The sequence below is a fragment of the Anopheles merus genome, chromosome 2R (assembly GCF_017562075.2).
Source record: "Anopheles merus strain MAF chromosome 2R, AmerM5.1, whole genome shotgun sequence".
In the NCBI taxonomy this organism is placed as follows: Eukaryota; Metazoa; Arthropoda; class Insecta; order Diptera; family Culicidae; genus Anopheles; species Anopheles merus.
This window is the reverse complement of record NC_054082.1, coordinates 7,203,763-7,231,051: the sequence shown is the minus strand read 5'-3', so window position 1 is coordinate 7,231,051 and position 27,289 is coordinate 7,203,763. Positions and strand designations below refer to the sequence as shown.

The 27,289-nt window shown below is 49.2% G+C and overlaps 7 protein-coding genes and 2 non-coding genes across 13 annotated transcripts; 5 read left to right on the top strand and 4 right to left on the bottom strand.

Annotated features, from left to right (window-relative positions):
* Window positions 1-1,520: 1,520 nt before the first annotated feature.
* LOC121589946 (ribosomal RNA-processing protein 7 homolog A) lies at window positions 1,521-2,470 on the top strand. The gene is made up of 2 exons (XM_041909241.1): window positions 1,521-1,614; window positions 1,683-2,470. Exons 1-2 carry the CDS (start codon window positions 1,590-1,592, stop codon window positions 2,426-2,428), a joined length of 771 nt encoding a protein of 256 aa, XP_041765175.1. The 5' UTR covers window positions 1,521-1,589; the 3' UTR covers window positions 2,429-2,470.
* Window positions 2,466-3,822, bottom strand: LOC121589945 (uncharacterized protein C7orf26 homolog). The gene is made up of 2 exons (XM_041909240.1): window positions 3,601-3,822; window positions 2,466-3,530 (listed from the first exon to the last, which is right to left on the bottom strand). The coding sequence occupies exons 1-2, from the start codon at window positions 3,674-3,676 to the stop codon at window positions 2,494-2,496; spliced, it is 1,113 nt and encodes a 370-aa protein (XP_041765174.1). The 5' UTR covers window positions 3,677-3,822; the 3' UTR covers window positions 2,466-2,493.
* A 102-nt stretch (window positions 3,823-3,924) lies between these two features.
* On the top strand, window positions 3,925-5,204 carry LOC121588340 (histone deacetylase complex subunit SAP30 homolog). Its single transcript, XM_041906140.1, has 3 exons — window positions 3,925-4,406; window positions 4,539-4,754; window positions 4,836-5,204. The coding sequence occupies exons 1-3, from the start codon at window positions 4,227-4,229 to the stop codon at window positions 4,962-4,964; spliced, it is 525 nt and encodes a 174-aa protein (XP_041762074.1). The 5' UTR covers window positions 3,925-4,226; the 3' UTR covers window positions 4,965-5,204.
* A 393-nt stretch (window positions 5,205-5,597) lies between these two features.
* Window positions 5,598-8,958, bottom strand: LOC121588339 (NADH-ubiquinone oxidoreductase 75 kDa subunit, mitochondrial). 2 transcript variants are annotated; one of them, XM_041906137.1, is made up of 5 exons: window positions 8,803-8,958; window positions 8,445-8,613; window positions 7,180-8,367; window positions 6,917-7,099; window positions 5,598-6,839 (listed from the first exon to the last, which is right to left on the bottom strand). In XM_041906137.1, exons 2-5 carry the CDS (start codon window positions 8,607-8,609, stop codon window positions 6,195-6,197), a joined length of 2,181 nt encoding a protein of 726 aa, XP_041762071.1. In that variant the 5' UTR covers window positions 8,610-8,613; window positions 8,803-8,958; the 3' UTR covers window positions 5,598-6,194. The 2 variants fall into 2 exon arrangements, with proteins under 2 accessions (XP_041762071.1, XP_041762073.1); XM_041906139.1 differs by having other exon boundaries at window positions 8,712-8,804.
* Window positions 8,959-9,704: 746 nt separating this feature from the next.
* LOC121588717 (lipase 3-like) lies at window positions 9,705-17,230 on the top strand. The gene is made up of 4 exons (XM_041906993.1): window positions 9,705-11,455; window positions 14,835-15,222; window positions 15,308-15,507; window positions 16,482-17,230. The coding sequence occupies exons 1-4, from the start codon at window positions 10,967-10,969 to the stop codon at window positions 17,025-17,027; spliced, it is 1,623 nt and encodes a 540-aa protein (XP_041762927.1). The 5' UTR covers window positions 9,705-10,966; the 3' UTR covers window positions 17,028-17,230.
* Window positions 17,231-17,473: 243 nt separating this feature from the next.
* On the top strand, window positions 17,474-19,255 carry LOC121588392 (26S proteasome non-ATPase regulatory subunit 13). Its single transcript, XM_041906259.1, has 5 exons — window positions 17,474-17,728; window positions 17,863-17,976; window positions 18,047-18,331; window positions 18,404-18,557; window positions 18,621-19,255. Exons 1-5 carry the CDS (start codon window positions 17,625-17,627, stop codon window positions 19,104-19,106), a joined length of 1,143 nt encoding a protein of 380 aa, XP_041762193.1. The 5' UTR covers window positions 17,474-17,624; the 3' UTR covers window positions 19,107-19,255.
* Window positions 19,238-25,804, bottom strand: LOC121588393 (glutathione-specific gamma-glutamylcyclotransferase 1). 4 transcript variants are annotated; one of them, XM_041906261.1, is made up of 4 exons: window positions 25,331-25,804; window positions 23,168-24,169; window positions 20,997-21,032; window positions 19,238-20,043 (listed from the first exon to the last, which is right to left on the bottom strand). In XM_041906261.1, the coding sequence occupies exons 2-4, from the start codon at window positions 23,357-23,359 to the stop codon at window positions 19,522-19,524; spliced, it is 750 nt and encodes a 249-aa protein (XP_041762195.1). In that variant the 5' UTR covers window positions 23,360-24,169; window positions 25,331-25,804; the 3' UTR covers window positions 19,238-19,521. The 4 variants fall into 4 exon arrangements, with proteins under 4 accessions (XP_041762195.1, XP_041762197.1, XP_041762196.1 ...); XM_041906263.1 differs by lacking the exon at window positions 25,331-25,804 and adding an exon at window positions 24,776-24,921; XM_041906262.1 differs by lacking the exon at window positions 25,331-25,804 and adding an exon at window positions 24,692-24,782.
* LOC121591195 lies at window positions 21,423-21,588 on the bottom strand. Its single transcript, XR_006004524.1, has one exon. It is a non-coding gene; the product is annotated as a U1 spliceosomal RNA (small nuclear RNA).
* A 1,188-nt stretch (window positions 25,805-26,992) lies between the features above and the next one.
* On the top strand, window positions 26,993-27,158 carry LOC121591188. Its single transcript, XR_006004521.1, has one exon. It is a non-coding gene; the product is annotated as a U1 spliceosomal RNA (small nuclear RNA).
* Window positions 27,159-27,289: the final 131 nt, after the last annotated feature.

Here is a 27,289-nt window from a genome sequence, read left to right as displayed (position 1 = left end):
CGGTAGATGATGGTAGGATTTTTCCTTTTTGCTCCGGTAGAATCTTTTTATCGCATCGCGTGCTGGCTGGAGTTTCCGCGAGACGAACTTCCTCGGTGCTGACGGGGCAAAGGTTGTCGCTCCCGCCTTTCCCGAGAGCAAAGTTTTATCCCGTGGTGAACGAAAAAGTTTACCCTTTGCGAAAAAAAAAGTTTAGGGTACTACTCTACGAGCACGATCGAGTGTATAATTGTGCACGAAGGATAGAAGAAGGAGATGGTGCAAACAGATAGTGGTGTGTAGTAAACAAACTAAAATATACCGGCAAAAAATGAATTACCGAAGCATCTCAGTTGCAGTGCAAGGTAATGAAAAAGGTAACAAAATAGAAATATTCGTATTGAAAGGTATAGAAGTCTAATGAAATTTAAGCAAACGCGACGAAAAACAAGTAGAATAATACATTTTCGTAAGCCTAAATCATCGCCGGTCTGTATTGGTATTGGTTTATATGTCCAATAAATTGATTCATAATTTACGATATTGGAATGAATTTTTGAATTTGAATGAATTTTTAATCAAGCAATTAAAAATGAAATCGAAGAAGCAGCCACATAGAAGAAATGTGAATTTATCGACAAATCTAAAAGCAATGCTCAGCAAAACGGTTACAATCAAGTTTGAATTACACGTGTTCTACCACAGTACACAATGCGCCAATCCATTACCACAGCTGGTGTGCCGTTTGACAGTTTGCGGAATCGCATTGTTTACATCCAGAGTGACCAGAAATAACGATTTTTCTGTATTCCTAGCGATTTTTGATATTCCTACCGATTCATAGATGACCACTCTAAAACTACCGATTTTTCTTTTATCCTACCGAAAATCAGAGAAATTCCCACAATACTGACCGAAAAGGCATAAAACCATTTACCAAATGATTTAAAGCAGTAAACTCCATATGGAAATCACTAGCAACCAGAACCAGAAGTTCAACAGAGACAACAAAGGCCCGTGTCTTTACTTCATGAGAATCGATGATATCGGACACGCTGGTAAAATTTCATATGGGATTTGACGATGGAATCAATTCTAGGGTCAATTATGGACTGGATTTGTAGAAACAATATCTAATTTATGTTTTGTTATCATTAAACTTACCAATTCATCCAAATAATCGAAAAAGCTGCTGACATGTGCATTCGATTTAGCACTGTCGTAAACGGCCGCGTGGAGCCCCTAAAAAATGGAGTCCTCAACGCTCAGAAGCAAATGTGTATCTCCATCATTCGTTGGGATTCCCTGGTACAATTTTCAGGCCTCATGTGACTGATATGAAATAGATAAAGTATGTATTTTCTCATGCTACTGAACTTTCCTTGGGCAGCTTAGCTACCCTCGAACCCCCCCACCCCCCAACCACCGTTTAACACTTCAAAAACTACCAAAAACTACCGACAAAATCTTAAACTCCTACCGATAAAATTTTGATGCGCCTACCGAAAACCATCGAAGTAATCTGGTCACTCTGTCTACATCTGCCAAACGCACATGGCAATGCCGAAAGTGTTTACCATTTCGATAATTCTAAACTCCTCTGCAACACCATGTCGTCTGCCGACGAATTTACCGGTAAGAATGTTTTTGCGAAGAACTGTTCCTGTCCCGTATGTTCACACTAGTTCGTTTACTTCCAACAGCGATCGATCTAAAGTACAAGGAGTCGGACACCCACTGCCATCAGCTGTTCGCGAAGGAAAATGCCTCCAAAGCAACCTGCAAACAGAAACCGCCCGGACGTACGCTGTACGTCCTGAACGTGCCACCGTACGCAACAGAGGAAGCGCTGCAGCATGCATTCTCCTCGGCGGGTGAAATCGAGCGCGTGGTGCTACAGGAAAAGCCTTCCAGCAAAGAGTCCGCCCCGATCGAGCGGATGGACAAGGATGTGTTTTGCTTCAAGGTGGCGTACGTGGTGTTTGCTAAGCCTGGTGCGCTCCGAAAGCTGCTCAAAACGAAATCCATCAACCCGCTGCACACGGAAGAGAAGCCACTGCTCACCGGGGTGGACAAGTGGACCAGGGCGTACCAGGAGCGCATCCCGAACCCGGCCGCACTGCAGCAGGAAATCGACCAGTACATGGAATCGTACGATCGCAAGATTGAGGAGCAGAAGGCCGCAGAGAGCAACAATGCGGTCGATGAGGACGGTTGGGTGACGGTGTCGAAGAAGAGTTCCGGCGTCTTTGCCCAAACGCAGGGCGTCGTGAAGAGGCTGGAGAAGAAGCTGTACGAGGGCCAGTCGGAAAAGGAGCTGAAAAATTTCTACACCTTCCAGATACGCGAATCAAAGAAGAACGACATTATCAGCCTGCGGAAAAAGTACGACCGGGATTTGAAGAAGATGGAACAGATCAAGAAAGCAAAGCGATTCAAGCCGTACTAAAAGCGTGTCAGAAAATAAATCCACTGTCATTGCTCGATCTTATGAAATTGCGTATACTTTCTTAACTAAGTTTTATTCGCATTAATGACGATTTGTAGCAGCTTGTTCTTGCCCGGCAGGGCTTCCAAGCGGAACATAAGCTGCGTGATGTTACCGAAGATGCAGCGCGAGGTAAGCCCCACCTGCACGGCTTGCGCAAACCGTTCCAGGCAATTTTGCAGATTTTCCTCCTCCAGCGACATTCCCTGCTGTGTGAGAGTTTCCATCTCCACCTGGATCGTGTTCACTATCAGCAGCAGATGCTGCGCGTTAATCGGCTGCAGAGTAGGTGGTGTCGTAATGGGTGGCGTTGCTTCCAGCAAACTTTGCAGTACGGCTAGATGCAGCTTGCTGTACAGCTCCTGGCGGTTCGTAACCAGCAGCGAGAGCACACACCAACGGATAAGCCCGGCAAGGGGCGTTATTACCGGCATCGCGATGGCACCACTCGGCAGGGCCAGCTGTTGCTGGGAGGCAAGACACAGGGAAGGATTCTCGGACACCCAGTCCGTTATTACGTCCAGCAGCAGATCGGGCGGTGGGATGAGTTGCGATTTGGCCGTCCCATTTAGGTACAGATCCGTCACGGCCGTCATCAGGTTGGCGGCAAACCGTGGCGCAACCAACGGTAGCGACTTGAGCTGCTCCGACGAGTTCTTCGAGAAGATGACGAAATCGCGCACGATGCACTGTGCCAGCTCCAGGCTAGCCGGTGAGGTGCATCCGAGCTGCTGCATCCACGTCCCAGCCGCACACAGCAACGGTGCAATCGATCCGGACACGGCCGTACTGATCAGCTTGTTCAGCACGCTCGTGCGCGTGTTGGAGCCCCCAAACAGGGACAGAAACACCGCATTCCGGGTCGCGTCCGGACCGGGGCGGGAGAAGAAATCACACAGCACCAGCACCAGCTGGAACTCTTCGATCGGGGACAGGCGCGGTTGGGCTGATTGTTTAGCAAATTGGCCACCACGCGCCGGCTCATCGCGACGCTCGCGGAACACAAACTCCGCAATCAGATCCATCGCCATGTCGTGCTTGTTCCGATTAATGATCAGGTTTTCTACAGAGCAAATAAAATCGTTCAATTGGTGGTTTCTTGCCCAAAGCAAATGCAGAGTCCCTTCCCTCACCTATGATCGCGAGGGCGTCCCGGGCCATATCTGGAAACTCCGACTTCCGCAGCATACTGCGCTCCTGGGAAGTCATTTTTAGTGCCTTTAAATTATTCCTTAGCCTTCTCTTGCTATTGTTAACTCCTTTGGTGGACAGAATTGCGCTATTTTCGAAACCTTATCGCTACTTTGTTGTCGTTTTGTTTCGTGCCTCCATGTAAACAACGTTCCGCCATTGACTGCCAGAGGCCGCCGCATAGACAGCTGTCAAACGCAACCATTTCGCGTCTCTTTCTCTCTACATATCTTCCTCTCCCTTTCTTTTCCATCCATTTACGACAAACACAAACATACAACAAACCGAACCAAATTTAGGTGACGCGACGTGATGTGAAAAGTTATGCGGCGCTTCATTTGTGCTTAATTCATCATTTAGAAAGGCATTAAACGGAGTTCTTTGTCTTGTTGGTGAGACATTATGCGGCATATTTACCAATAAAAGTAAAGTTTAGTGTAACGTAAAGTGTTTTTGCCCTGAAAAAAGGGGCTGCCGTATCAAAGGGCATCTTTTGGAGCTATTGTTCGGACAGGTTGTGCAGTGCGTGCGGGAGTGCGTAGTTACGCATTAAACATTTGCCAGTGCAATGATGAACAATAATGGGTTTAGTACGGGGGAGGAAGATTCCCGCGGGCCGGCGGACCAGATCTGTTGCCTGCTGGACGACGGCGAGCGTTGCCGGAAGCAGGCAGGCAACGCGTCCTACAGCAAGCGAATTCAGAAGACGGTCACGCAACGAAGGCTAAAGCTGAGCATCGACAGCCATGTAAGAGCCAAGTTACTCCGTCCCCCACCACCTCCTTTGCACCCCTCCCCCGGGTAGCACACTTTGTGTTTCGCACCCCACCCCCAAGGTCATTTGGTTTTGCATTCACATTCATTGCTTCTTACCACCCAGGCACGACATATCTACATCTGTGACTTTCACAAGGCACGGATACAGTGTGCCCGCACGAAGCGACGCCGCCGCGATTCGGAGGACGACAGCAACGAGACGGACACCGATCTGCCGGAGGTCGATCTCTACCAGCTGCAGGTGAATACGCTGCGAAGGTACAAACGCTTCTACAAAGTGTCCACGCGTCCGAGCAGCAACAAAGCGCAACTATCGGAGGTATGTGTCGGTGTGCTGGGGCACCCATACGACTAACATATTCTAATCAAACAATCTTCTTACCTTTCCTTACGCGTGCAGACCATCATGAAACACTTCAAGACGATTCCGATCAAGGAGAAAGAAATTCTCACCTACTTTATCTACATGGTAAAGTCCAACTCGAACAAGCTGGACCAGAAGAACAATGCGAGTGCCGAGGCCACATGAACGGTAGCGTCACTAACAGCAACGTTGTCATAATTGTGCCGCTTTTATCTTACAAACTCTTAGTTTTTAACGCTTGTGTCTCATCCAATAAGTGTAGAGTGTCCTTCCTTTCCACCCTGTGTAACGCTAGCAGTTCTGGCCCTTTCGGTTTAACGAAATGTTTGGCCCAGCGGACCGAGGGGACACAAGGAATAAAGCAAGAATAAAGCATAAATCACACCAGATGTGACCTTAGTGCGATTAGCAGAATCGTTAGACTACAATTGTGCAGGTACCGCTACCGATCGATGACAATGTTCAGTTTTTCAGTTCGTAGTTCGTTTCAGTTTTTTTAGTTCAATTTAGTTTATTATAAGAGCAGCTTTTTTAAACATTCTATTGTTACTATGATACAATAAAAAAAAAACACTGCTTGTTGGAATCAATGTTTATGTTTCTTTTTACGTTCCTTTCGTCGCTGCATTGCTAACTACACTCCAGGTGTGCGCATCTGGACTGAAAATAGGCTTAGCACGAGCGATAAAATTGAGTTGAGTTCCGTTGCGTTGTGCAAATTGGTTTAGTGTGAATTGCAGCTGTGATATTTCTATTGTAGCCTATGAGTTATCCGAAAAAAAGTCGCAAAATATTGCATTTGAAGTATAAGAATCTGTTTTGATATTTATTCGCTGTTCTGTACTCGGTACAACGCTCGTTTATACTTCTTCAGCTCTCAACCGCGTTGGTTTTGAATAGTTTTGTTTTAACATTGCTCGATACTGGATGATTTTTGAACAATTTTCTGAAGTAAACTAGTGTGGAGGACAATTTGAAGTAGCTCTTTTTCCGTGGAATAGCATCGCACATGAGATAATACATTCTCTATTTTTCCTCCTGCAAACAAATTGAAACTGGGATTCAAAAAACAGCTAAACTTACTATGTGTTCGTCATTTTCGTTCCCTTCTATTGTTCCTTTCCGAGCATTTCTTTTTATACAAAGAGGACAAGTCAAACAGCATCATCACCCGTTACACCGCAAACGAACCTGCCCATTGCACAAACAACGCCAATCGTCACTTGCTCAAAAGGGAACTCACTCAACGCTGCTCCAAGCCACTTCACCATGTTTTACCATCGAAAAAGATCACGAAGATGGTTCGCAAACACCCCCTCCCCTCGAAACGTCCCGGCCACAAAGGAAACGCACACTGTATTCACTTTCCGTCTTAAGCTCGCAATATGGTAAACTTTAATTAGCTTGCAATTGCTTCTTCGCTGCCGTCACACATTTGGCCATCGTCGGCGAAGCGCGCGTAATCGGATCGGTCATAAAGAAGTCGGCCAACTTTTTCTGCACCACATCCACCTTGCCACCGTCGAACTGCACCGACGAGTTCTTCAGCAGTGCGTCCGCGATGGCGAAAAAGTTGGACGCTTCCAGCCGCCCGTAGCGCACAAGGTGCGGCGCAATGTCCTCCATGCGGGTGCGCAGATCGTCCAGCGTGTCGTACGGTAGCGGCGCGCCGGCCACCTCCGACAGAGCGCGCAAAATCTTCCAATCCTCACGCGCAAGACCGGGCGGCGTAACGGCCACCAGCGTCTGCTGGGCGCGGCCCTCCGTGTTGACGTACGTGCCCTGCTTCTCGGTGTAGGCGGCACCGGGCAGGATGGCGTGCGCCATCTGGGCACCGGCATCTCCATGGTGTCCCTGGTACACGATGAAACAATCTTTCGGCAGCTTCTCCTTGTCCACGACGCCCGCATCGGCACCGAGCAGGAAGAGCACCTTGGGCTGTACCTCTAGTGCGGCCTCAACGCCCGGTGTGTAGCCCACGTCCAGGGCCGCCGTTTGGGCCGCATTCGTCTGCAGCACGTTCCAGACCTTCCAGTTCTTCTGCAGATGAAAAAAACAAACAACAGCACGCTAAGTTTGCGCAACCAAACGCAACGGCGTGCGTAATCAACACTTACGTCAGCGGGCGACAGCGAGTTGGCGAACACGTGCAGCGCCGTGAGGAACGAGGTACCGTCCTTACGGGCGAGCTGATTTGCGCCCACGATGATGAGTGGCTTTTTCGCCTCCTTCAGCTTCTTCGCGAACGGATGGTGTCCATTTGCGATGTCGCGGATCAGCGAGGTATCGCTACCAAGATGCTGTTAAACATATTGAAAATAAATACATTAATATTTAGTGTTAATGTCTGCAGTTTGTGGTGCACAGAGCCTTTCCTCACCTCATAGTCGTACGAAAGGTTTACTTTCGGCCCAATCAGAGCAATGTTTTGATCGTTATGGATGTATCCCTTCCTGAGGCGGGTGTTCAGCAGCGGCGCCTCATAGCGCGGATTCGTGCCGACGAGCAGCACGAGATCTGCCTCCTCGCAAGCAGCGATCGATGAGTTCAGCAGATAGCTTGAGCGCAAATCCGTGCCCGACCCGTCCGTCGGGAACTTTTGCTCCGTGCAGAGCGTCTCCGAGCCCAACCGGTTCAGCAGATCCTTCAGCGCAACGAGCGACTCCGCATCCACGAGTCCACCGGCCACGGCGGCCACCTTGCCCTTCGGTGCACCCCGCAGCGCTTGAGCGATCGTGATCAGTGCCGATTCCCACTCGACCGCCTCCAGCTCGCCGCTCGGATTGCGCAGCATCGGGGCGATCAGCCGCTGGCGCTTCAACCCGTCGCACGCGAAGCGCGACTTGTCCGACAGCCACTCCTCGTTGATTTCGTCGTTTTCGCGCGGCAAAATGCGCAGCACCTCGCCGGTACGCGTGCTCACCACGATGTTGCTGCCGAGCGCGTCCAGCACGTCGATCGACTCAATCTTGCGAATTTCCCACGGCCGGGCGACGAAGCTGTACGGCTTGTTGGTCAGCGCGCCAACCGGGCACAGGTCGATCACGTTGCCCGACAGCTCGGACAGGAAAAACTTCTCCACGTACGTGCCGATCTGCATGTCGTTACCGCGGCCCGTCGTGCCGAGATCGTCCACACCGGCCACCTCCGACGCGAACCGGATGCAACGCGTGCAGTGGATGCACCGGGTCATGATGGTTTTGATCAGCGGACCGATGTCCTTGTCCTCGACCGCCCGCTTGCCGGTATGGTGAATGTCGGTGAAGCGCGACCGATCCGAACCGAACGCCATCGCCTGATCCTGCAGATCGCACTCGCCGCCCTGGTCGCAGATCGGACAGTCGAGCGGGTGGTTCATCAGCAGAAACTCCATGACGCCCTCGCGCGCCTTGCGCGTCATTTCCGAGTTCGTCTTGATGCGCCAACCCTTCATCACGGGCATCGCACAGGCGGCAACCGGCTTCGGCGACTTTTCCACCTCCACCAAGCACATGCGACAGTTGCCGGCCACGGCGAGCCGCTCGTGGTAGCAGAAGCGCGGAATCTCCACACCGACTTGTGCGGCGGCCTAGTCGAGAGCGAAAGACAACCAATTAAGATGTGAGGCTTGGTAAGGCAGGCAACCGAAACTCGTCAACAATTTACCTGCAGGACGGTGGTTCCCGGATCCACCATCACGGGCTGATCGTCCACAAACACCTCAATCTTTTCCGGCACCTTGGCCGGTGTCGTGGCCGACGTGCGCACTATCGTCTGCACCGGGAACCGTGCCCCGAGGGTAAGGGCCCGCGTAACTGGCACTCGCAGCATCGTTCTGCAAAGAAAGGCAACGTTGCGTTAGCGGTGGCGACGTAGTACCAAGACACACTTCGATTACAGCAAGCGCCGAATACGAAGAGGGAAAAAAATTACATAATTCACGTAAATTTTCGCGAGATGGCGTAAACAGACGGCTGCGCTTGCGACCGCAACCCGGGTCGACAATGGCCGTTCCTGCACTTACTCGGGCTGTCTGCTAGCAGTGCGGCGGTTTTGCACTCGGTAAAGATCGATAGGAATTTAGAACGAAATGTATTTTTCGCTGGCAAGGATTTCGATCGCAGAACAAAATGTCCAGCTCCTTGACGTTTCCACTTTGGAAAACAAACGAATGACAGGCGGCTGTCAGCGTCGCACTGACAGGTTGAAAATGAGGCTGCGGTGTAGGCTGTCTACAGAAACCAGAAATTATATAAAAAATAAAATTATTCTAGCATTTGTGACTAACTAGTTTCTTTATTACATCTCAAAAAAAGAAAAATTATTTGTTTGTGATTCACACTTCTGTTAAATTAAACGAATTATTTGAAGACCGTTTTTTTGGTTTGGTTTGCGGTGATTGTCATATAACGAAAAATATTTTCTTAAAAATATTTGCAAATTACAAACTTCATCTGGGATAGTTTTTATTCATGAATTGCTTTGAATTGATAATTGGTATAAATCATCTTAAAGCGTTTTTACGTACACCGATAAGGCAGCTGAGACAATAACTGGCAGCAAGCTTGAACAGCGACTGACACCATTTTCAGTGAGAGAATTCTCCTCGACATGCAAAGAATGATAGAGCTGACAAATGTTTGAATTTGCAGTGTATGGTGAACGCAATCGCAAAAGAAACTTTTTTTGACTTCATTTTAGCAATTAAAATCTTTTTTTTTTATTCAGAAACATTCCAAAAGTCTCACCTCGGCGTTTTTCGGTGTTTCTACACACACCGGTGTGAGAAACCCGTTGTCAATTCTCTCGCATCCATCTCTCACCTGCAGACTCTCGGTATATGTAGAAACGCTCTAAAACCGAGACCACTTCCTTAGCAATCTACCCGTTGTCTATCAACCTTGTCATACACAACGCACAACATCAACACAACCAAAAGGCTGTTGATGTTCGTGCGGGAAGGACGTGTTTCGTGCGATCGGTAAAGTTACAATTCTACACACAGCTCTCTAGTTAATCTTAGTGCATCAGTGTACCTCGTATAAAGTATTCATAATAACAGAGTTTCATTTTCCAACAAAGTTCGATAATAATATTGTGCTGGGCGGCGCGCCGAAAAAGTGCATTCCCTTTAACACCGGTAGGTGCGTTGCCGTTTCGTTAAATTCACCCCGCGCCAAAAACGAAGACTAAAACGTGTCCTAATTGAAGACCAAGATCCGCTGCCACTCTCGTTGGAGGGGTGCGCTTACTCAACACAAACACACAAAAAATGTGAAAAGAAAGTTACCATACGGTTACGTTGCATCCGCACCGCAGCTGACCGTGCAGATGCAGCTTCCGTTCAAGTGTTGTGTTGATCTATTACCCGTCGGTTACAGCTACGCTCGCACTTCCCTATTCGGAACACTCACAGCCTATGTTGTGTTGCACGATTGAGTCATAGCAACGCGTCCTTCTTCTGTGCCGCTTCTGTGTGGCATGGCGAACGGGCTCGGTTGATCATCATCATCATCCTCGTCATCATTACCGTACGTGCTGGAACGGCGGGCGGCAGAACTTTGCACCGAACGCTTATCGATAAGGAAAAGAACCGTACCGGAATTGTGATTGTACGCGCACCATACATTCGAAAGCAATATAAATACGCACCACGGATGGGCCGGCAGAGTGCAGTGCCCGCCGGACAGCAATCCGCTCGGTAATCGCGTGAAAGAGTTGTGTGCGCGCTTGCTGTGGTGAAAAGTTTTAACTACAAAAAAAAAAACAAAAAGGGAAATAAAACAAAACCGCGATCCGCATCGTACCGTCGCGACTCACTGACACACTTTTGCGCGCCTGTTTGCCACCACACACACACAAGCTTTGGCCATCGTACATCCCCACTGGCGCGAGACAACCGGACCGCTGTGGGGCGGTGAGTCAGTCACAGTCCACGCCAACTGCCGCCGAAGAAGATTCGCTTTTGTGTGCGCTTTCCGCATAGTTTACCCGTGTTTCTGTGTCCGTACGTGCGTGTGCCTGTGTGTAAAGCAAAGTCACAGATCAAACGATTCGCTACGCCGCCTTTTCCCCGGATAAGCTGCCGGGGAAACTAGATAAGAGAAAACGGTCCGTGGGAACGAAAGCGGCTCGGCATTCTAGCAATTTGAGCGCGGTGAAAAGCGCGCCTTTTCCACCGACCCGCGATGTCGATTCGGTGTGGGAAACTGTTCGGGCCGCGCAGTGGTTCGGTGGTGATGGTTACCGTTCTACTCCTCACGCTACGCCCGGCCAGCGCCGACGGTGGGCTGTTTGACAACTTTATCTCGCAGCTGATGACGACGGCCGCTACGGCGCAAAACTTCCTCGAAGATGCGTACGATCAGCGGCAGGGCCGGGGAACGGAACCACCACCAGTGCCGGAGGTGCCTTCCGTCTCGGCCGAACCCCTCTCGCCCGTACTGATTCCGGTCGGGAGCATTGATTTGAGCGAACACCAACCGGCCATACCGTCAGTACCACCGACCACGTTTGCCACCGGTACAACCACGAGCACGAGCACGACGACGACGACGACTACGACGACGTCCACAACGCATGGTACGCGTGCACCGCTGCCGTTTTGGAATCCGTTCGTTTGGTTGCGCCCCAAGGAGCCATCCATACCGTACAATCCGGACACCGATCTCAGCACGGTAAGTAAGGGATGCATGATGGGGCAATTGTTTGCTTTACTTATTTTATTTTTCAGTTACTGTTTGTACTACTTTCCTAAAGTTGTCTACTCCGGAGTTCTCATTGTATCTCATTGCAAAACTGAATAACTGAAAGCTAAGCATTGGTTTTATTAAGTCATTAAAAATTCATATCGAGCGTCCCACTTTCAACCTTAGTTTGCTCACATGCGTGTAAGGAAAAGCCGAGTAGTGGAAATCATTAATTTAGATATTTCATATTTATTTAAAATCTTTTAGCTTTGCACTAACTCCTCCTGTGAAGCTTCTCGTCTATCTAATGGACTCTAAATTATGTTAGTGATTTGGCACACACAAAAAAACTGCTGCGACATAAGGGTGTGCTTAAAATCATTAAACTACTCTCTATTAGTGTCACAACCAAAAAAACAACATTTTTAAGTCATCTTTTAATGAACGTCACTTATCTCCATCGAGAACTTATCACTTGTTTATAACTTCTCCGCTTGGCACAGAGATGGACTGTAGAACACAAACAACATACATAATAACTACTCCCGGAAGAGTGTGGATGACTATTTTTACCTAAATGAATCACCCAGTTGGTTGTAATCATCATCTCCCTTATGATTCATTTAGCCTCGTTCGAAATTAGATTAACTGAAGCAAAAATAAAGCACTTACACCCGGGCAACCCGAAAGGTAGCGCGCCCATTGCGTGACAGTGGATGCAGGTGCCGTGTGTACAAGCTCTAGTTCGCGTAATCCAGCCGGGTTTCCGCAAAGCTTAATCCAATTTGGCCTTGAGCTTTAGCTTGCGCCGCCTTGTACAGCCACCAAACGACACGGCCCACTGGCTCGGACGAACGCGTTCTCCCGATCCGATGGAGCTAATTTAATTGCTCTAATAATCATCCTCACACACCACGTTCCACGTTTGCTGCCCGCACCAAGAAGCAAGTAACCGCGAGCAAAGGGGAAGGATCTGGTACGACGAAAAGTGAAGCACTGATTTGATTACTATCACCTTTTTCTTCGCCTTGCTTGTGCATCGCAAACGGTTTGAGAAACGATGCAAATGTTTGCCAGGTGAAACCTTGGCTCCCCGCCGTATGCATATGCTTTCCCACACACACACACGCACAGAAGTGGACACCACCACGTGGACGTCTTCGATAGGACCGTGAACCAAAAACAAGCAAAAAGGAATCGTAAACGAAAGATGCATATCGTATTAACAGCCTGTGATTGATGCGATGATAGCCGCCGCCGCCGCCAGGATAACGAATTCTCTCGCCCGGGCGGACTGGCCATGTCGTAGCAAGCTGAATAATGTATAGACGACCTCGTCTGTTCGTGTTTGATCATCGACGGACAGGGTGGTGTTACTACAATACTGCGGTCCCACAACCTTTACCAAGGGCACACACACACACACCCGCTGAAAGATGGGGAACGAAATTAATGGACATCAGTGCTAACAAATATTGCGCCCACAGAACGACGACGACGACGACGAGACATAATTGCCAGGATCGGTTAGGCGAGCTTGGTTTTTGTTCGGTTGTGTTGTGGCCTATAAAAATAGTACCCATAAAGGATTGAAGAAAAAAAAAACAGGATTGCTCTTGCCTCTGTCGCTATTCGGAGGTTCGTGTTGGAACTACAAAAACATTACCTTCCCTCCACCATGTGCCCACCCACGGATGGCTTTAGAAGGTATGGTTATTTTAGCCGGAAATCAACCACACAACCGAACAAACCGAACAGACATGGCGCGGTGTCCGTGTGTTGTGTAGGTGGGACTATTTGAGGTACACCATAAACCCGAGTTTCCACGGCATGTTGCATCGTCGGCGGAAAAGGAAGTTACATTAGGAAACGGAAGGCAAACAGGGGGGAGAGCGACAAGCAAACAGGACAAACGGGAGGGCCACAATAGAAGCACAAATACACACAAGGGATGGTGTACGAGCAACGATACACTGGCATGTGAAGGGTCGTTTGTGTAAAATATCGTCCACAGATGCATCCAATGCACGACACAATGCCTTGCCGCCTCACCATCGTCTAAATGAGCGTTATTTGTTGTCATTTGTTTGGAATGAATTTAAAATTGACATTTTTCAATGGTCTTCACGTGCTTTGAGGATAATCAAACCGAGTTTTCTATCGGGCTAACTCTCATAGAACTAGCTTCGTTGGGTTTTCCGTTCGTCCCATGTCCCACAAATGCTGTATTTGCGTGTTTAGCAGAAACCCACCTCGTGGGCTTGGTCGCTCGAAACAAGGCCAATCATCATCATCATCATCGTGGAAGGGAGGGTCGGAAATTGGACCGATAAATTATAGCTCTTTTGCGAGTTCTTGACGTTGAATTCTGGAGCAAATAGCAAAAAAAGCAGGACACTCGATTATGAAAATGTACATCGGTACGGTTTGGTGTATGACTAGCGGAGTTCCCTTTTTCCTAGCACGAAACTACTCCCGGGGTCTGGAGACTTCTTTCGACTTCGAAGGCTCCCTATTTCTTCTTTGGTACAATGCGAAACCCAAGAACAAAGAAAGTCCTTAGCTCGCTGAGCCGTTAGCGTGTAATGTATGTGTATAGTAACGCACACACGCCCTTCCTTACGAAGTCTATCTGCATAGTAGATTTGTTTTGTACCGGTCGCACTGGGCTTTAATAAAGGGATGAACCAGAACATCCGGCGACGCAAAAGCATGGCCTGTTTTGACATTTACCCAAGGATGTAGGGGCGTCGTCGGAATCATCATCGCACTAATGGAAGACTCGGTTTTTGTGCGCCTCAACAACGGATAGGAACGGAGAACGACGTATGGCGTGCTACACTGGGTGTGTGTGTGTGTCGTGCGCTCGGTTAAGGCGGTCCCGGTAAAGTAATTGTCCGTTTGCATGCATCGTTTCTATCGTTCTGACTTTTGACACTGGAGCTGGAGGATTCTCGAGGAAACGCCAGCCAGCGTGGTGAGCAACCATCAAGGACGATACATTGGAGCGGTCCGGCAGAGGTCCGTTTGGAGGTCATTTTTGAGTGCCTTACGTAGTGCGGACTTTAAAGTGAGCGATCGATAAAGCAGGTAAACCCGTAACAGATGGATATAAACTTTTATTGGCCAAAGCTGCCAAACTATTCAGTTGAAAGCTACATCATCGCTTGACAATAAACACCCTAACGGCGAAATGGATTATAACCATCATTAATACTGAATCATCGTCACTTCCTTATCCTTCCTTATGATGCTGGTCTGTCAACTGTACCATAAATCCGACAGCAAAAATGCGGGCCACTGAAAACAAACTCTATTAATTGCATGTCCCTTTATTCACCGCTCTCTCTCTCTCCTCCATTTGCAGCCCGAAATAGCGGTCCGTCACGGCTACCAAGCAGAATCGCACACGCTCAAAACGGCGGACGGCTATCTGCTGACGCTGCATCGGCTTCCCTGCGGCCGGATCGGATGCACCGCGCAGGGTGGCAAGGGTACGGGCCAGCCCGTATTTCTGCAGCACGGACTGCTGTCCAGCTCGGCCGACTGGTTGCTGAGCGGGCCGGAAAAGGCGCTGGCGTTCATACTGGCCGACGCCGGCTACGACGTGTGGTTGGGCAATGCGCGGGGCAACACTTACTCCCGCAAGCACGTCAGCTTCAGCAGCGACGAGACCGCGTTCTGGGACTTTAGCTGGCACGAGATGGCCATGTACGACATACCGGCCGAGATTGATTATCTGTACAACATGCGTGGTAAGAGAGGGAGAGAATGAGAGGAGGTGGTTGCCAATCTTTCGGTGGATGCTGGTGTTAATTGACCTTCTCCTTCCCCACCCAGCACAAGAGCGAAACGATACGACGCGCAATCTGCTGTACGTGGGACACTCGATGGGCACGACGATGATCTTCGCACTGCTGGCAAGCCGCCCGGAGTACAACGAGCGGCTGGAGGCCGTCTTTGCCCTCGCACCGGTTGCGTTTATGGGTCACGTAAAGAGTCCCATCCGTCTGCTAGCTCCATTTTCGCACGATATCGAGGTAAGGAAGGCAACAGGACGTAACGGGCGCTTACAGCGAATTCCCTGTTCTGCAATAATTAGAACACCCACTGTTCTGTCCCCAATGTTCTCTCTTCTACATTTGTCGTACGTGTTTTTTGTTTCATTTCATCCCGTTGTTCCGTTGCTCAACCCATCATCATACCAACACACACACAAACCCACATTTATATCTCCCTTGTCCGGGTCGTCGTATCAGTAGATACCGCTAAACTATTTCGATAACCTTCGTGTTCCCAATTGGGTAGATGGTCTTGCGAATGACATTCTCAAACGACTCTCGTTGCGATTGCTGGTGAGTTTTCTGCTGGTGTTTCGCCCGGCGCGCCACACATGCGAACATGCCATGTGTGTGTGCACGCTACGAACATCCATTATTCGGTTCCCTCTTCCTCTGGTGGACATGTTTCTCTTTCTATACGCTAACGGATGAGTGCTGGGTGGCTTTTAAGCGGATGTCCGATTGACCGGTCGTCGTCCTATTTTCTCTGTGCGTTGGGACACAGTAGCATCTCTGGCCAGTCCCGGTGCAAAGGATACTTTATTGGTGTGGATGTTCTATGTCACGTTTTCAAAAGGCAAAAGTATATAAGCACTCTGATAAGATTTTAATGCAATTTATGTAGTATTATTTAACATTCTGGATGGTTTTCTCCAAGTTCTTTCTCATACTCATCATTCATGAAATATAATCTTTTGTAAATAGTTGTTTAGGTATGGTTCATGAAGGGGGGAACGAAGGTTGCATAATATATTTACTCTTATCAATAAGTATCTACCGGACTGTTGGGGTAGGAAGTGTTTCCAATATCCTTCATCACGCTGTACATTATCTCATCCTCACGGTTTTAATAGTACTCATCTCAAAAAAACTGTCTTAACATTCACACCTGTCGTATTGTCGCATCCAAAGCTGCATTCTCTAAAACCGCATCAACTTATCCCTTTCCTCAGATGATACTGAAATTCTTCGGCGGCAACGAGTTTATGCCGCAGAACAAAATCATACGCTATCTCGCCAAGTACGGCTGCGAGCTGACCGAGGCGGAAAAGTACATCTGCGAGAACACGGTGTTCGTGCTGTGCGGCTTCGACAAGGAGCAGTACAACGCCACCCTGATGCCGGTCATCTTTGGCCACACGCCGGCCGGCACCTCGACCAAGACGGTCGTACACTATGCGCAGGAGATTCACAACGAGGGCAACTTTCAGCTGTTCGATTATGGCGAGAGCGAAAACCAGCGCCGGTACGGCCGTGCGTCACCGCCGGGATACAATCTGGAAAACATATCCACCCCGATAGCGCTGTTCTACGCGAACAACGATTGGCTGGCGGGTCCGAAGGATGTGGCCAATCTGTTCAATCAGCTGCACCGCACCTCGATCGGTATGTTCAAGATACCGAACGATAACTTCAACCACGTGGACTTTCTGTGGGGTAACGATGCGCCGGAGGTGGTCTACAAGCAGCTGCTGATGCTGATGCAGCGATACAAGTAACTTCGCCAACGACAAGCCATATCTTGCTACCTTTTTAAAGCTGAGCACGCGAAAGTGAATTCAAACGAGCGAACCCCTATGACTGCATTTTCATGTTGAAAATTCTTACTGTTAAGACTTCTATGAATTGTATGTATGTGTGTGTGTATGTTGTATGTATGTAAAAAATAAAAAAGGGTATACAGCTATCCGAGCATAAATAAGTCGTGTTTTTCTTTACTTACATGAAATATATGCTATGGCTGTTCAGTAATTTTGAGCCGAAAACGATCAATTAAAACTTTGCACCAACTTGCCATCAAATATATATAAACCTTGGACAGTTCAATTCCGGCAACTGTCAAAATGTGTACGATTGTGAGTTGAATACTTGTGGTAGGTTTCCTCCCTGTAAAATCAAGCAATCGTTCGAGCTCAAGTACTCAATACGAGGCTATACACATTTTGACCCGGCCGCAAAGTTTTGGCAAATCATTCCAAACTGTCAAACCGCATGACATCAAAAGTATCACAAAAAAAGAATTCGCTCTAAATTACACGAAGCAAGTGCACGTAGTTTTGTTATTAACAGGTATTTGAGCATAAAAGTAATTCATAATGTCCAACGTCAACGTTGCAAGCTACCTGGCGGAACAGAAGAAAACCACCGATAAAGATCTAGCGGCCGAATGGACGGTGCTGGAAGAGTTGTACAACGAAAAGTAAGCATCCTCCCCGCCGAAACGCGTAGGAAAACAATCCACAATTCCTTACATCTTCGCCGGAAAGAGCACGATGCTATACTAATAGCATCCGTTTTAACAACCCCGTTTAAATCTCTTCCTTCCTTCGCCAGGCTTTGGAATGAATTGACCATAAAGGTGGACACCTTCGTGAAGCATCCTGCCCTACAGAACGAGGAAGCTTTGCTTGCGCTGTACCACAACTTCATCGCCTCCTTCGAAACAAAGTGTGTATTGCGCTACTCTCTTGCTGTTATTGGATCGCTGTTAATGAGCAGCGTTCTTTTGCCTTTACAGAATCAATCCTTACGGTTTGGTGGAAATCCTCACCGTCGTCATTTCGTACCTTTCCGATAAGAAGGAAGCGATCGCGTTCCTCGAGAAGCTAAAGGACAAGGTGAAAATCTGCGACCAGGCCGTATGGATGTGCAAGGTGCTGCAGGGCCAGATCCATCTCGAGCATCTGAACCAGCTGGATGAGACGAAAAAAATCATCGAAGATCTGAAGGACATCCTCGAGGAGGCGGGCAATGTGACGCCGGTGCACGGCAAATACTACATGCTAGCAGCCAACTACTATCGGTAAGGAAGCGTCTTGCGGAATTGCTTGTATATTTCTCGATATTCTTTAATGCATACGAATGCAATTTACAGATTGGTCGGCCAGCACAGTGATTACTATCGGTGTGGTTTGCAATTTTTGGGCTGCTCGATCGATACCTACCCTAAGGATCAGTGGGCACAGCAAGCTTTCTGCCTCGGGCTGGCGGCACTGCTTGGCGAAGGCATCTACAACATCGGAGAGCTGGTAAGCAGAAGCAGGGTGACTGTTCTAGTGTCCACCGGACTAACAGAAATCTCATCTTTTCAGCTAGCACATCCAATCCTTGAATCGCTCAACGGTACCGAAAACGAGTGGCTGGTGGAGCTGTTGCGTGCGTTCAACTCGGGCGACATTGTCAAGTTCGAGCAGATGAAGCCAAAATGGAGCTCGATTGCCGATCTGGCCGCGCAGGAGGTGAAGCTGCGGCAGAAGATTTCACTCCTCTGCCTGATGGAGATGACGTTCAAGCGGCCGGCCAACAAGCGCACCATCACGTTCGACGAGATTGCCAAGGAGGCGAAACTGCCGATCAAGGAGGTCGAAATACTGATCATGAAGGCGCTGGCCCAGGGGCTCGTGAAGGGTGCGATCGATGAGGTGGCCGGTGTGGTGAACATGACCTGGGTGCAGCCCCGCGTGCTCGACCGCAAGCAGGTGGCCGGTATGGCCTCTACCCTGGACACGTGGATGTCGTCCATCACGTCGATGGAGCAGCTGATCGAGAGCCGGGCGAGCGAAATTCTCACCAACTGAGACTGTGCGAAGGAGTGGAATGGTGTGGAAACACAGCTCTTCCCCCCTCTTTACGCCCCACACCCACGCAGTCGCTGAGCGCGTTTGTTCAAGCTGAAGTTTACACTTAAATAAATGAATAAGACTCTATATTTCATTATAACATAAAACACTTTATAGTCAACTGTAGTAGTAGTAGTAGTAGCGTTCAGTGGTAGCAGTCTTAAGACTAGGGATTTTTTGTTTGTTTTGTATTGTAAAAAAGGAAACATGCGCTCACACACACGCACACCCACCAATCGGATTGACGCGCGCGTGTCTGTGTGTGTGATGCTTCTCTTTGTGCGTTTCGTAGAAGAGAACTTTAAAGCAAAGTACTAATTAAATGGCGTTCATTGAGTATCGGACAGGACCGCGGGCCGGGGGTGGGGGGGGCTTAGATGTGCAAACAGCGCAGCTTAGTATCGGGAACGCGCGACGTGTACTCGAAGGTGACGTGGCGCCGCACCTCCTCATGCGTATCGCGCCGGATCCGGTGAGGTGTAACGTTTCCGACCAGCAGCAGCTCCAGCTGCACGTTCGCTTCCGCCACGAACCGGCGCACGAGCCCCTCGAGCTCGAACAAATGCTCGTCGCACGCGCCCGGCAGCTCGTCCCGCATGAACATGGCCAGCCGCACCAGGTACTCGACGTTGTGGCCGCTCGGGCCGCGGCACTCGACGATTTGGCGGGCCGTCACCAGCAACGGTTCCTCGCCGATCCAGTGCTCGTTCTTGGGCGTTGCGATGTACACGAGGGCCGGAAATGCTTCCCCACTGATGCCGGACTGTTCGGTTGCGATCCGGGGGTAGAACTTGATGTACTCGGTCACGTACCCGCCGAGGGTGCATTCGCGCTGCTGCAGGTAGTCCAGCGCGTGGCTTCCGGTCACCCTAAATGCACAGCCCCATGTGATACCCTGCAAGACAGGCAAAGAGAAAACGGGAATTTCAAACCTCCAAACCATCTTCAAATGCAATCTATTTATAGCGCACGCGTGCACTGTTGTAAGGTTCTGCGTTAGACATCGCTAGAAGCGGAATTTTTGTGCGCCCGTATATAAGCGGACGGGTTGGCCCTTTCGCCCTGTGGAGAAGATGCTTGGCGGTTCTTCCTAGCTCAACTCTCGTGGTTCCATACGAGCTGTCATAGCTCACTCGTTGCTTCACACCGAAGCATGCCATGGGAAAAGTCCCCGGGCCCCGGGCAGAAAGTGTCAGGACGTGACTCGTCCCGCTTGTCACACAGTCAGAAGTGGAGGGGGTTCAAATCTCCCTTGGCTTAGACATTGTGCAAACTTGCCAGATATTTACAGTCATGTTGAGGGACTCAGGGAGGAGGTACATCTCCCTTCCTCTCTCACACAATGGGGCTTACTCAGAAAGAACTGCTCTTCCTCCTATTTTGCAAAACTGCGCACTTCTGAATTGTGCTTTCTCTAAGCGTTCTCTAGTTATTGAATTATTTCCTTTTTCCTCCTGTTATGGAATCTAACTGCTTGTTAGAATTGTATTTACACTAATTAATTAGAACAGTCCGTATAATTCTAGCACAATGCAATCAGTCAGTCTTTTTTACTTTACTTTTGCAAAACAATTCACTTATACCACATCGACTTAAGGCATTAATTGAAAAAATACTTCCTATTATCAAGCTATCTTCCTCACTCCAAAAGTTTCTTCTCTATACACGATACCCCAGTGCCGGTATCAAATATCACACATCACACCTCATCATCTGATTGCGTTCGGGAAATTTAAGCACATTCACATTTAACCACCAGCTGCCCTCAAGTGGAACTGAATCACGACAAGCGGGAGCATGTAGCTACTGGTAGAACAACAAAACGCCGCACACGTATCCGTAACTTACCTCTTTGTCCTCGATTAAAGTGGCCACGCGACCCGGCTACGTTGAATGAAGGGCACACACGTTGAAGAGAAGCGCAGACAGAGCATCATGGGATAACATAATAAAGAGAGAAGAAAAAAAGATGATTTCATGCATAAGTTTCTCGTCTGATATTGTGTGTGTCGAGCGCTTTGCTTGGAGATGGATGATGTGCGTATGACGGTGCGTGAAACTATTCCAGTCTTCTATGCGTAAGAAAACGTCTTTCCAGTGAGTAATAACGCACCGCCCTGGATGGGATAACTTTCCGATGACGTACTAAACCGAATGCAGGTAAAGTCAGCATTGGATTATCTTTGTTACCTCTGCATCACGCATCAAATTCAGATTTTTATACACAAACTATTCTTTCTTATAATAAGATAGGTTTTTAATTCTCAGATTAAATCGGGATGTGCGCGGACGCACTTCCCGGCTACCAAAAATTGCGCACACGAGTTATCCACATGAGGGATAATCGCAGGGGTCAACCCAGCCCAAGTGTGCAATGGCCAGGCCTCGCCCTGGGGGAACCGCCTTCGTGATCACGGTAACCCCTGTGCCAGGTAAGTATGCTTTCTGCCGGTCACAACCAACCACCCCATTCGCCGACTACATGCTACGCTAGCGATGCACAACAAGCCTGCCCTTTGCTAAAGGGATGTTACCCGCATCCTTTTGCTACCGCTGTGTGTCGACAGTCCCTTTTGCCCTGTCCTTGTGTGCAATACGAAGCAAGCTTTGGTTGACGCTTCTTTTCGTTAGCAAGAGAACGAGTCTGCGCTTATCAGCGCTACTGTTAGCGTTTGTGCAGACCTACTGATAACCTGTTACACACAACGCGCTCGCTCCATTAGAAGCGTTTCTTTTTGTCGTTGTTAAGTGGATGATTTACCACACAACAGGTCGTTAGTTCGATTCTGATCTAATGTTAATGTGCAGTAGAGCGAGCTTGTTGTTGTAGCGTTGTTTCTTTAACACGCTGTATTGTTTTTATTCCTTTTTTCCCTATGTTTTTGTAAAGTTATCGTTTGTCTCGTTTCAATTTACACAACCCTTCAGTGTCTCTCGCTTCCTCTGCAGGCAGTTGCAAAATAGAGCCAATTGTTAAGTAACGCCTCGGCACAAAAACAACAACGCTGTGTGTCGCTCCCGCACGTGTAATGGCTCTGCTATATGGCAGAATATTAAACAAAAACAAATAGCAAAATACAACACCACCACCAGACGGTATATCGGAGGAGCCACACGACGGGAGAGGGGTTGCGCGCGCACAGAGAGGAGCGGGGAAAAGGGTCTCGTCGCCTATTATTTATGTTCTTGTCCTGTCGTTTTGCGTTCGGCGATGGGCAGCGTCGTTGTGTTGTGGTATAAAGATATTCGCGATCGCAAGCGCGAACGGCGTAAATACAACGCGCCACAAGTGTTAGTTTTCATTTTCCGCCTGCCTTCTTTTTCGTGAATTAAACACACACTCACACACACAAACATAGCTGGGTTTATCGGTAGTCCGACGTGCCAAATGTGTGTTTCATTCCTGTGCCGTTGTTTACAAAACACGCCACCAACCATTGGCCCTAAATGGTCACCCCCTCGCCACCCGCTGACGCTGTTATTCCATCCATCCCTCCCTTTTCGCGTGTTCGAGTAGAAAAATCTGCCGTTTTTTTTAATGGCGAGCGCGTGGTACAACAACTACCAACACACACACACATACGCCTTCGCCAACGGTGCGAGCAAGCGAACAACACAACGGAGGAACTCGTCAAATCGATGGCCGCGTGTTTGGGTGTTTTGGGTTCGCCAATTTTGTCCCTCGTATTGTGTGACGACGGAAACTGATAAAAATAGCCTTCCACCACCACCGATCTCGTTTGAGACAAAGTAGATCCTGGGTGTCGTCGGTGAGGGAGGTTGTTAGGAGACCCACAAACACACACACACATATGATAAAATGTTGGGAAGAAGAAGAAATAACGCAAATGCAAATAAGAGAGCCGATTTGCGTATTCGCTGTACACCCCGCCGTGTCAAGTAGGTTAAAGGCGTCTGCTGTCTACGCCATGGGTCGTTTGGGATAGATTTCAAGGGCTAATGAGGGGGGAGGGAGTGTCACATCGGTCGGATGCTGAGGGATTCAAAACAAGCCTTACCTTCTCCTTGGTCCCACGGTGCGTCACATTGCCCTGCCAGAACCGGCGCACGTACCCGCGGATGTAGCCGGTAATGCAGTCCGTGTACTCGAAACCCGGATACCAGCACAGGGACCCATATCCGAACACCCACACAGTGGGCGTACTACCACCACCACCACCGCCAGTCGTTGGCGCGTTCTGTACCTCCATCGCGGCCAGTCTTTCGTTTGTAAACACACCACAAACCACACAGCCCAAGGCGACGAGGATCACCAAGGTGCGGAAGAAAGCGCTATTTTCTCTCTCTCTCGCGCTCGCGCTCGCGAAGGTGTTTTGCTGACTAGGCTGTGCACTTTTCTATCGATGCGTGTGTGGTGTGATGCTCGCACACTTGGATAACCCGTAACCCGTGGCTACACACCTGCGCGACTGTGCTAAGGATTCTAGTAACTGCCGCCGTCCTGCGAGTGGTTTGCTGACACCTTGAGCCTATTGGGTTTCGCAGGTATGTGTGCAGCGGGAGAGGAAGTGTCACTTTTTTGTCGCTTGCATACTAACAACGCACACACTTATCGGGTATTCACACTCGCGTTATCCCTTTGGCACGCACACACTCAGACGCACACCATCAGTCAGTTGCATTAGATGCGGGAGATTAGATTAAATCACGTCAAAACAACAAAACAGTAAAAAAAGCGGACCGAATCCCTGCGGCTAGAGTGCGGAGGGCACGGAACGAAATGGAAAGTAACGCACGCGGTGCCGCTCGGTGCTGCGCGTTGGAGTTGGTGATCGCTGAGGTAGAAGATGCCACCGCCGTGGCCGGGGGGACTGTTCCAGCGCGACCGGATGTCGCGTGCCGTGCGCTGCTAGTACGGCTGCGGCCGCCACTGCTCGCTCTGTTGCCACTACTGACGCGGCCGCTCGTCGGAAGCCGATGGATATTGGTGCTGCTGCTGTCGCTGTCGTCGTTGTCGTCGTCGGGCTGGTGTCCGGTGCGCTAGCGGAAGGCTTCATAGTCTGCGAGAGGGCGAGAGTGAGAGCAAAAAAGAAACGCGTGCTTTATAAATGCAGAATAGAACGGGAAGAGGGATGCAGCAGCCAGCAGCACACACAACAAAGCGGCAGATCGAGCCGCCATACATAATCACGCGTTTTCGCACACACACGCTTTGTATTAGCGTGCGCGCTCGCGCCTCCCCCGGGCAAAGGTATGCGTGTGCGCGCTATGTGTGCGCCCTCGCTGGTGTGCGTTTGAAAGCGCACGGACACACACGCGCACACAGCCGAGAGTGTGTGCGCGCGCGTGTGTGTCCGTGCACACGGCACGAACAGAAAAATCCCCTCCCCGTTTTTGTTTTACTGGTTTGCTAAGTGTGTGCGAGACAGCTTGCGCGTCCCGATTTAAACAGGCCACGACACTGCCACGTGATACGTTCGATTAGTGCAAATAATCAGCAACAAACGAGCGTTCGAGTTTGGCAATGAAAGAGTTCAAAACGTTGGCACGATCAACACCGCCCCGAGCAGAAGAATGCAAACCGTCAAAATCCGTTAGGGGTATTAGCGGTCCGGCATCGCAGAAGTAGCAGCAGCACTGCACTATTTCACTACTTCATGGCTTACTGCAAACAGCTGACGAATGAACCAAATGCTGCTGCTGCTGCTGCAGTTCAATTCAAAACAACCCCCACATGTCCGTGAACAACGCGAACTACGTTGGCGAGCCATCCGAGCCATCCAAGCAAGCCGCCGTACCGCGAATGAACTTTCTACGAATGACGCACCATTGAAGAACGAACGGGGCACGGGCGGTTGGTGTGTTTATTTCGAGGAAGTTGGCGATTCGAAATGAACCAACCGTTCACCGCGCTTCATTGACGACGTGGACCGCGCGCGGGTGACCTTCGACGCTAAAATGTTGCATTTTTCCGCGTCGGACCGCGGTGTGTTGGTGTAATTAATGCAAACAGGGAGCAAAAACCCACATGATAGCGTTGTTGTGTTTGCCGTCCCTGAACTTGACCAACAGCTGACAATGAAACGTTTGTGGGGGTAGTGGGGGGGGAGGGGGTGGGAGGGGTGTTAGTAACCCTCCTTCCCCTCTCTGTGGCACATACGTTCTAGCAATGCGTAAGTTCGGAAAATGCTTTACTCCCCCCGCCCAATCTTGCTACTTACATCGTAAAACTGCTGCCTTGAGCGAACGCCACGCGCCTGCATCGTTGTTGGTGGTGCCATGCCGCAAGAAAAACTGTTTTGCCACCCCCTTGTTTAACACGAGACACAACCGCAACAACCGTACGAAGCCATGGTTGGAAAATTGAACAAATTCGGTCAAGAAAATCGGAATCCGGAGGGAAAGTGCTTCTTCTTCACGTGGGGCTTAACCACTCACAGCACACACACACAGAGGGTTCACAGTTTTCACGGGGAAAACTTTTGCACAATAGAATGCGGACCACCGGGCTGTCGGATGCGGCGGTAAGGGGGTGTTGGTGGAAGGCGAAATTTTCCTCGACGACAGCGACGACTGATGACGACGACGGTCAACGACAGTGGCAGAAGGTTTTCTGATGCGAAAAACGGCTACACGACGGTAGGTGCACGACGATCCGGTCGGTTGCAGTGTACGGTAGTTTCTATTTTGTGTGTAGTTTACCCCCCCACCCTCGGCCACCATCGACCCATCATCATTGCATTGGAAAGGGCATCCCTCCGTACGCACACGCGCTCGTTCGTTCGTTCGTTCGTTCGGTCGTGCGGTTAAGCGCGGATTACACACGCGCCATCGAATTGGAACACCCTTTACCCGTGGTGGTGGTGGACTTGCTGGTGCTATTTGAGGACTTTTTTTAAATAATTATATTAATGCAGAAAAAAACACAAATAATTTGGAAATTATATTTTAAACTGACACTTCCAATGAAAATGTTTCTTATTAGGAATTGGTAGAAAAATTCATCTTAAGGAAAAAATTCCATAAATTTTAACTGAGGGCTTTGCTAACGTCGGATTATGAACATACTCACAGTACAGTTGCAGTGCTATATGTTAAAAAAAAGCCTTTATATAGCACGTGAATGCCTTTCTAACCGATTCTTTAAGTTCAACATTGAAAGATTGCCTTTTTAAAGCGATTCTTCCCGAAAAAAACTAAAACAAGACGCACGCACCGCCTCCGTTTACAAACATTTCACATGTTGCAATAGAACGCCTTCCGTGCTATCCGTGCTTCATCATTTGCCGTCTGTCTTCGTCGGTAGGGGAGGGAGATGCCGTTTGTAGCGCTTTGACGCGAGTGCGTGCGTTTTCCCCTTGGCCACGGCTGATGCAATAACGTCATCGCTTTGCTCACGCACGTCATTACAAAGTTTGGCAAAGGTTTGCAAATGAATAAAAAATCTCTCTTCTAAAGCCATTGACGAACGCCGTGTGTACCCTCGTATGACCGTGAGCTGAATGGTTGCTTCGGTTGCCCTCATCTAGTCCGCCAGCCAGCATTTGCACACAAAAATCATGAAACATTCTCAAGCACATTGGTACCTAAAAGGGGACAACACACCCTTTTTTCTAAAGATTTATTTTCTACCTGCTAACAGAAGTCTACGCTGTGCCTGTGTTCGAAGCGTCTTCAGCCCGTGCTCTGCCGCTTTATCTTTCTTCTCTGCGTTCGTTTTGCTACCCCCGTTTGCCATCCCTTCCAGCAGGGGGTGTTTCGGTTGCTGCGATGGGTACGAGCCGGGCGTTAGAAAAAGCATTTGATGGCTGGCTGAGCGTTATGCATCGCTAGCGTAGCATGTAGTCGGCGAATGGGGTGGTTGGTTGTGACCGGCAGAAAGCATACTTACCTGGCACAGGGGTTACCGTGATCACGAAGGCGGTTCCCCCAGGGCGAGGCCTGGCCATTGCACACTTGGGCTGGGTTGACCCCTGCGATTATCCCTCATGTGGATAACTCGTGTGCGCAATTTTTGGTAGCCGGGAAGTGCGTCCGCGCACATCCCGATTTAATCTGGTTAACAAAAAACTTTTTATAAAACTAAGCACAATCGGAGAATCACAGGATCACTTTCACATATTATGCCTGAAAAGTCGTATGATTAATTGCCTCTATATTCTCTTAGAAAAAACATGTGC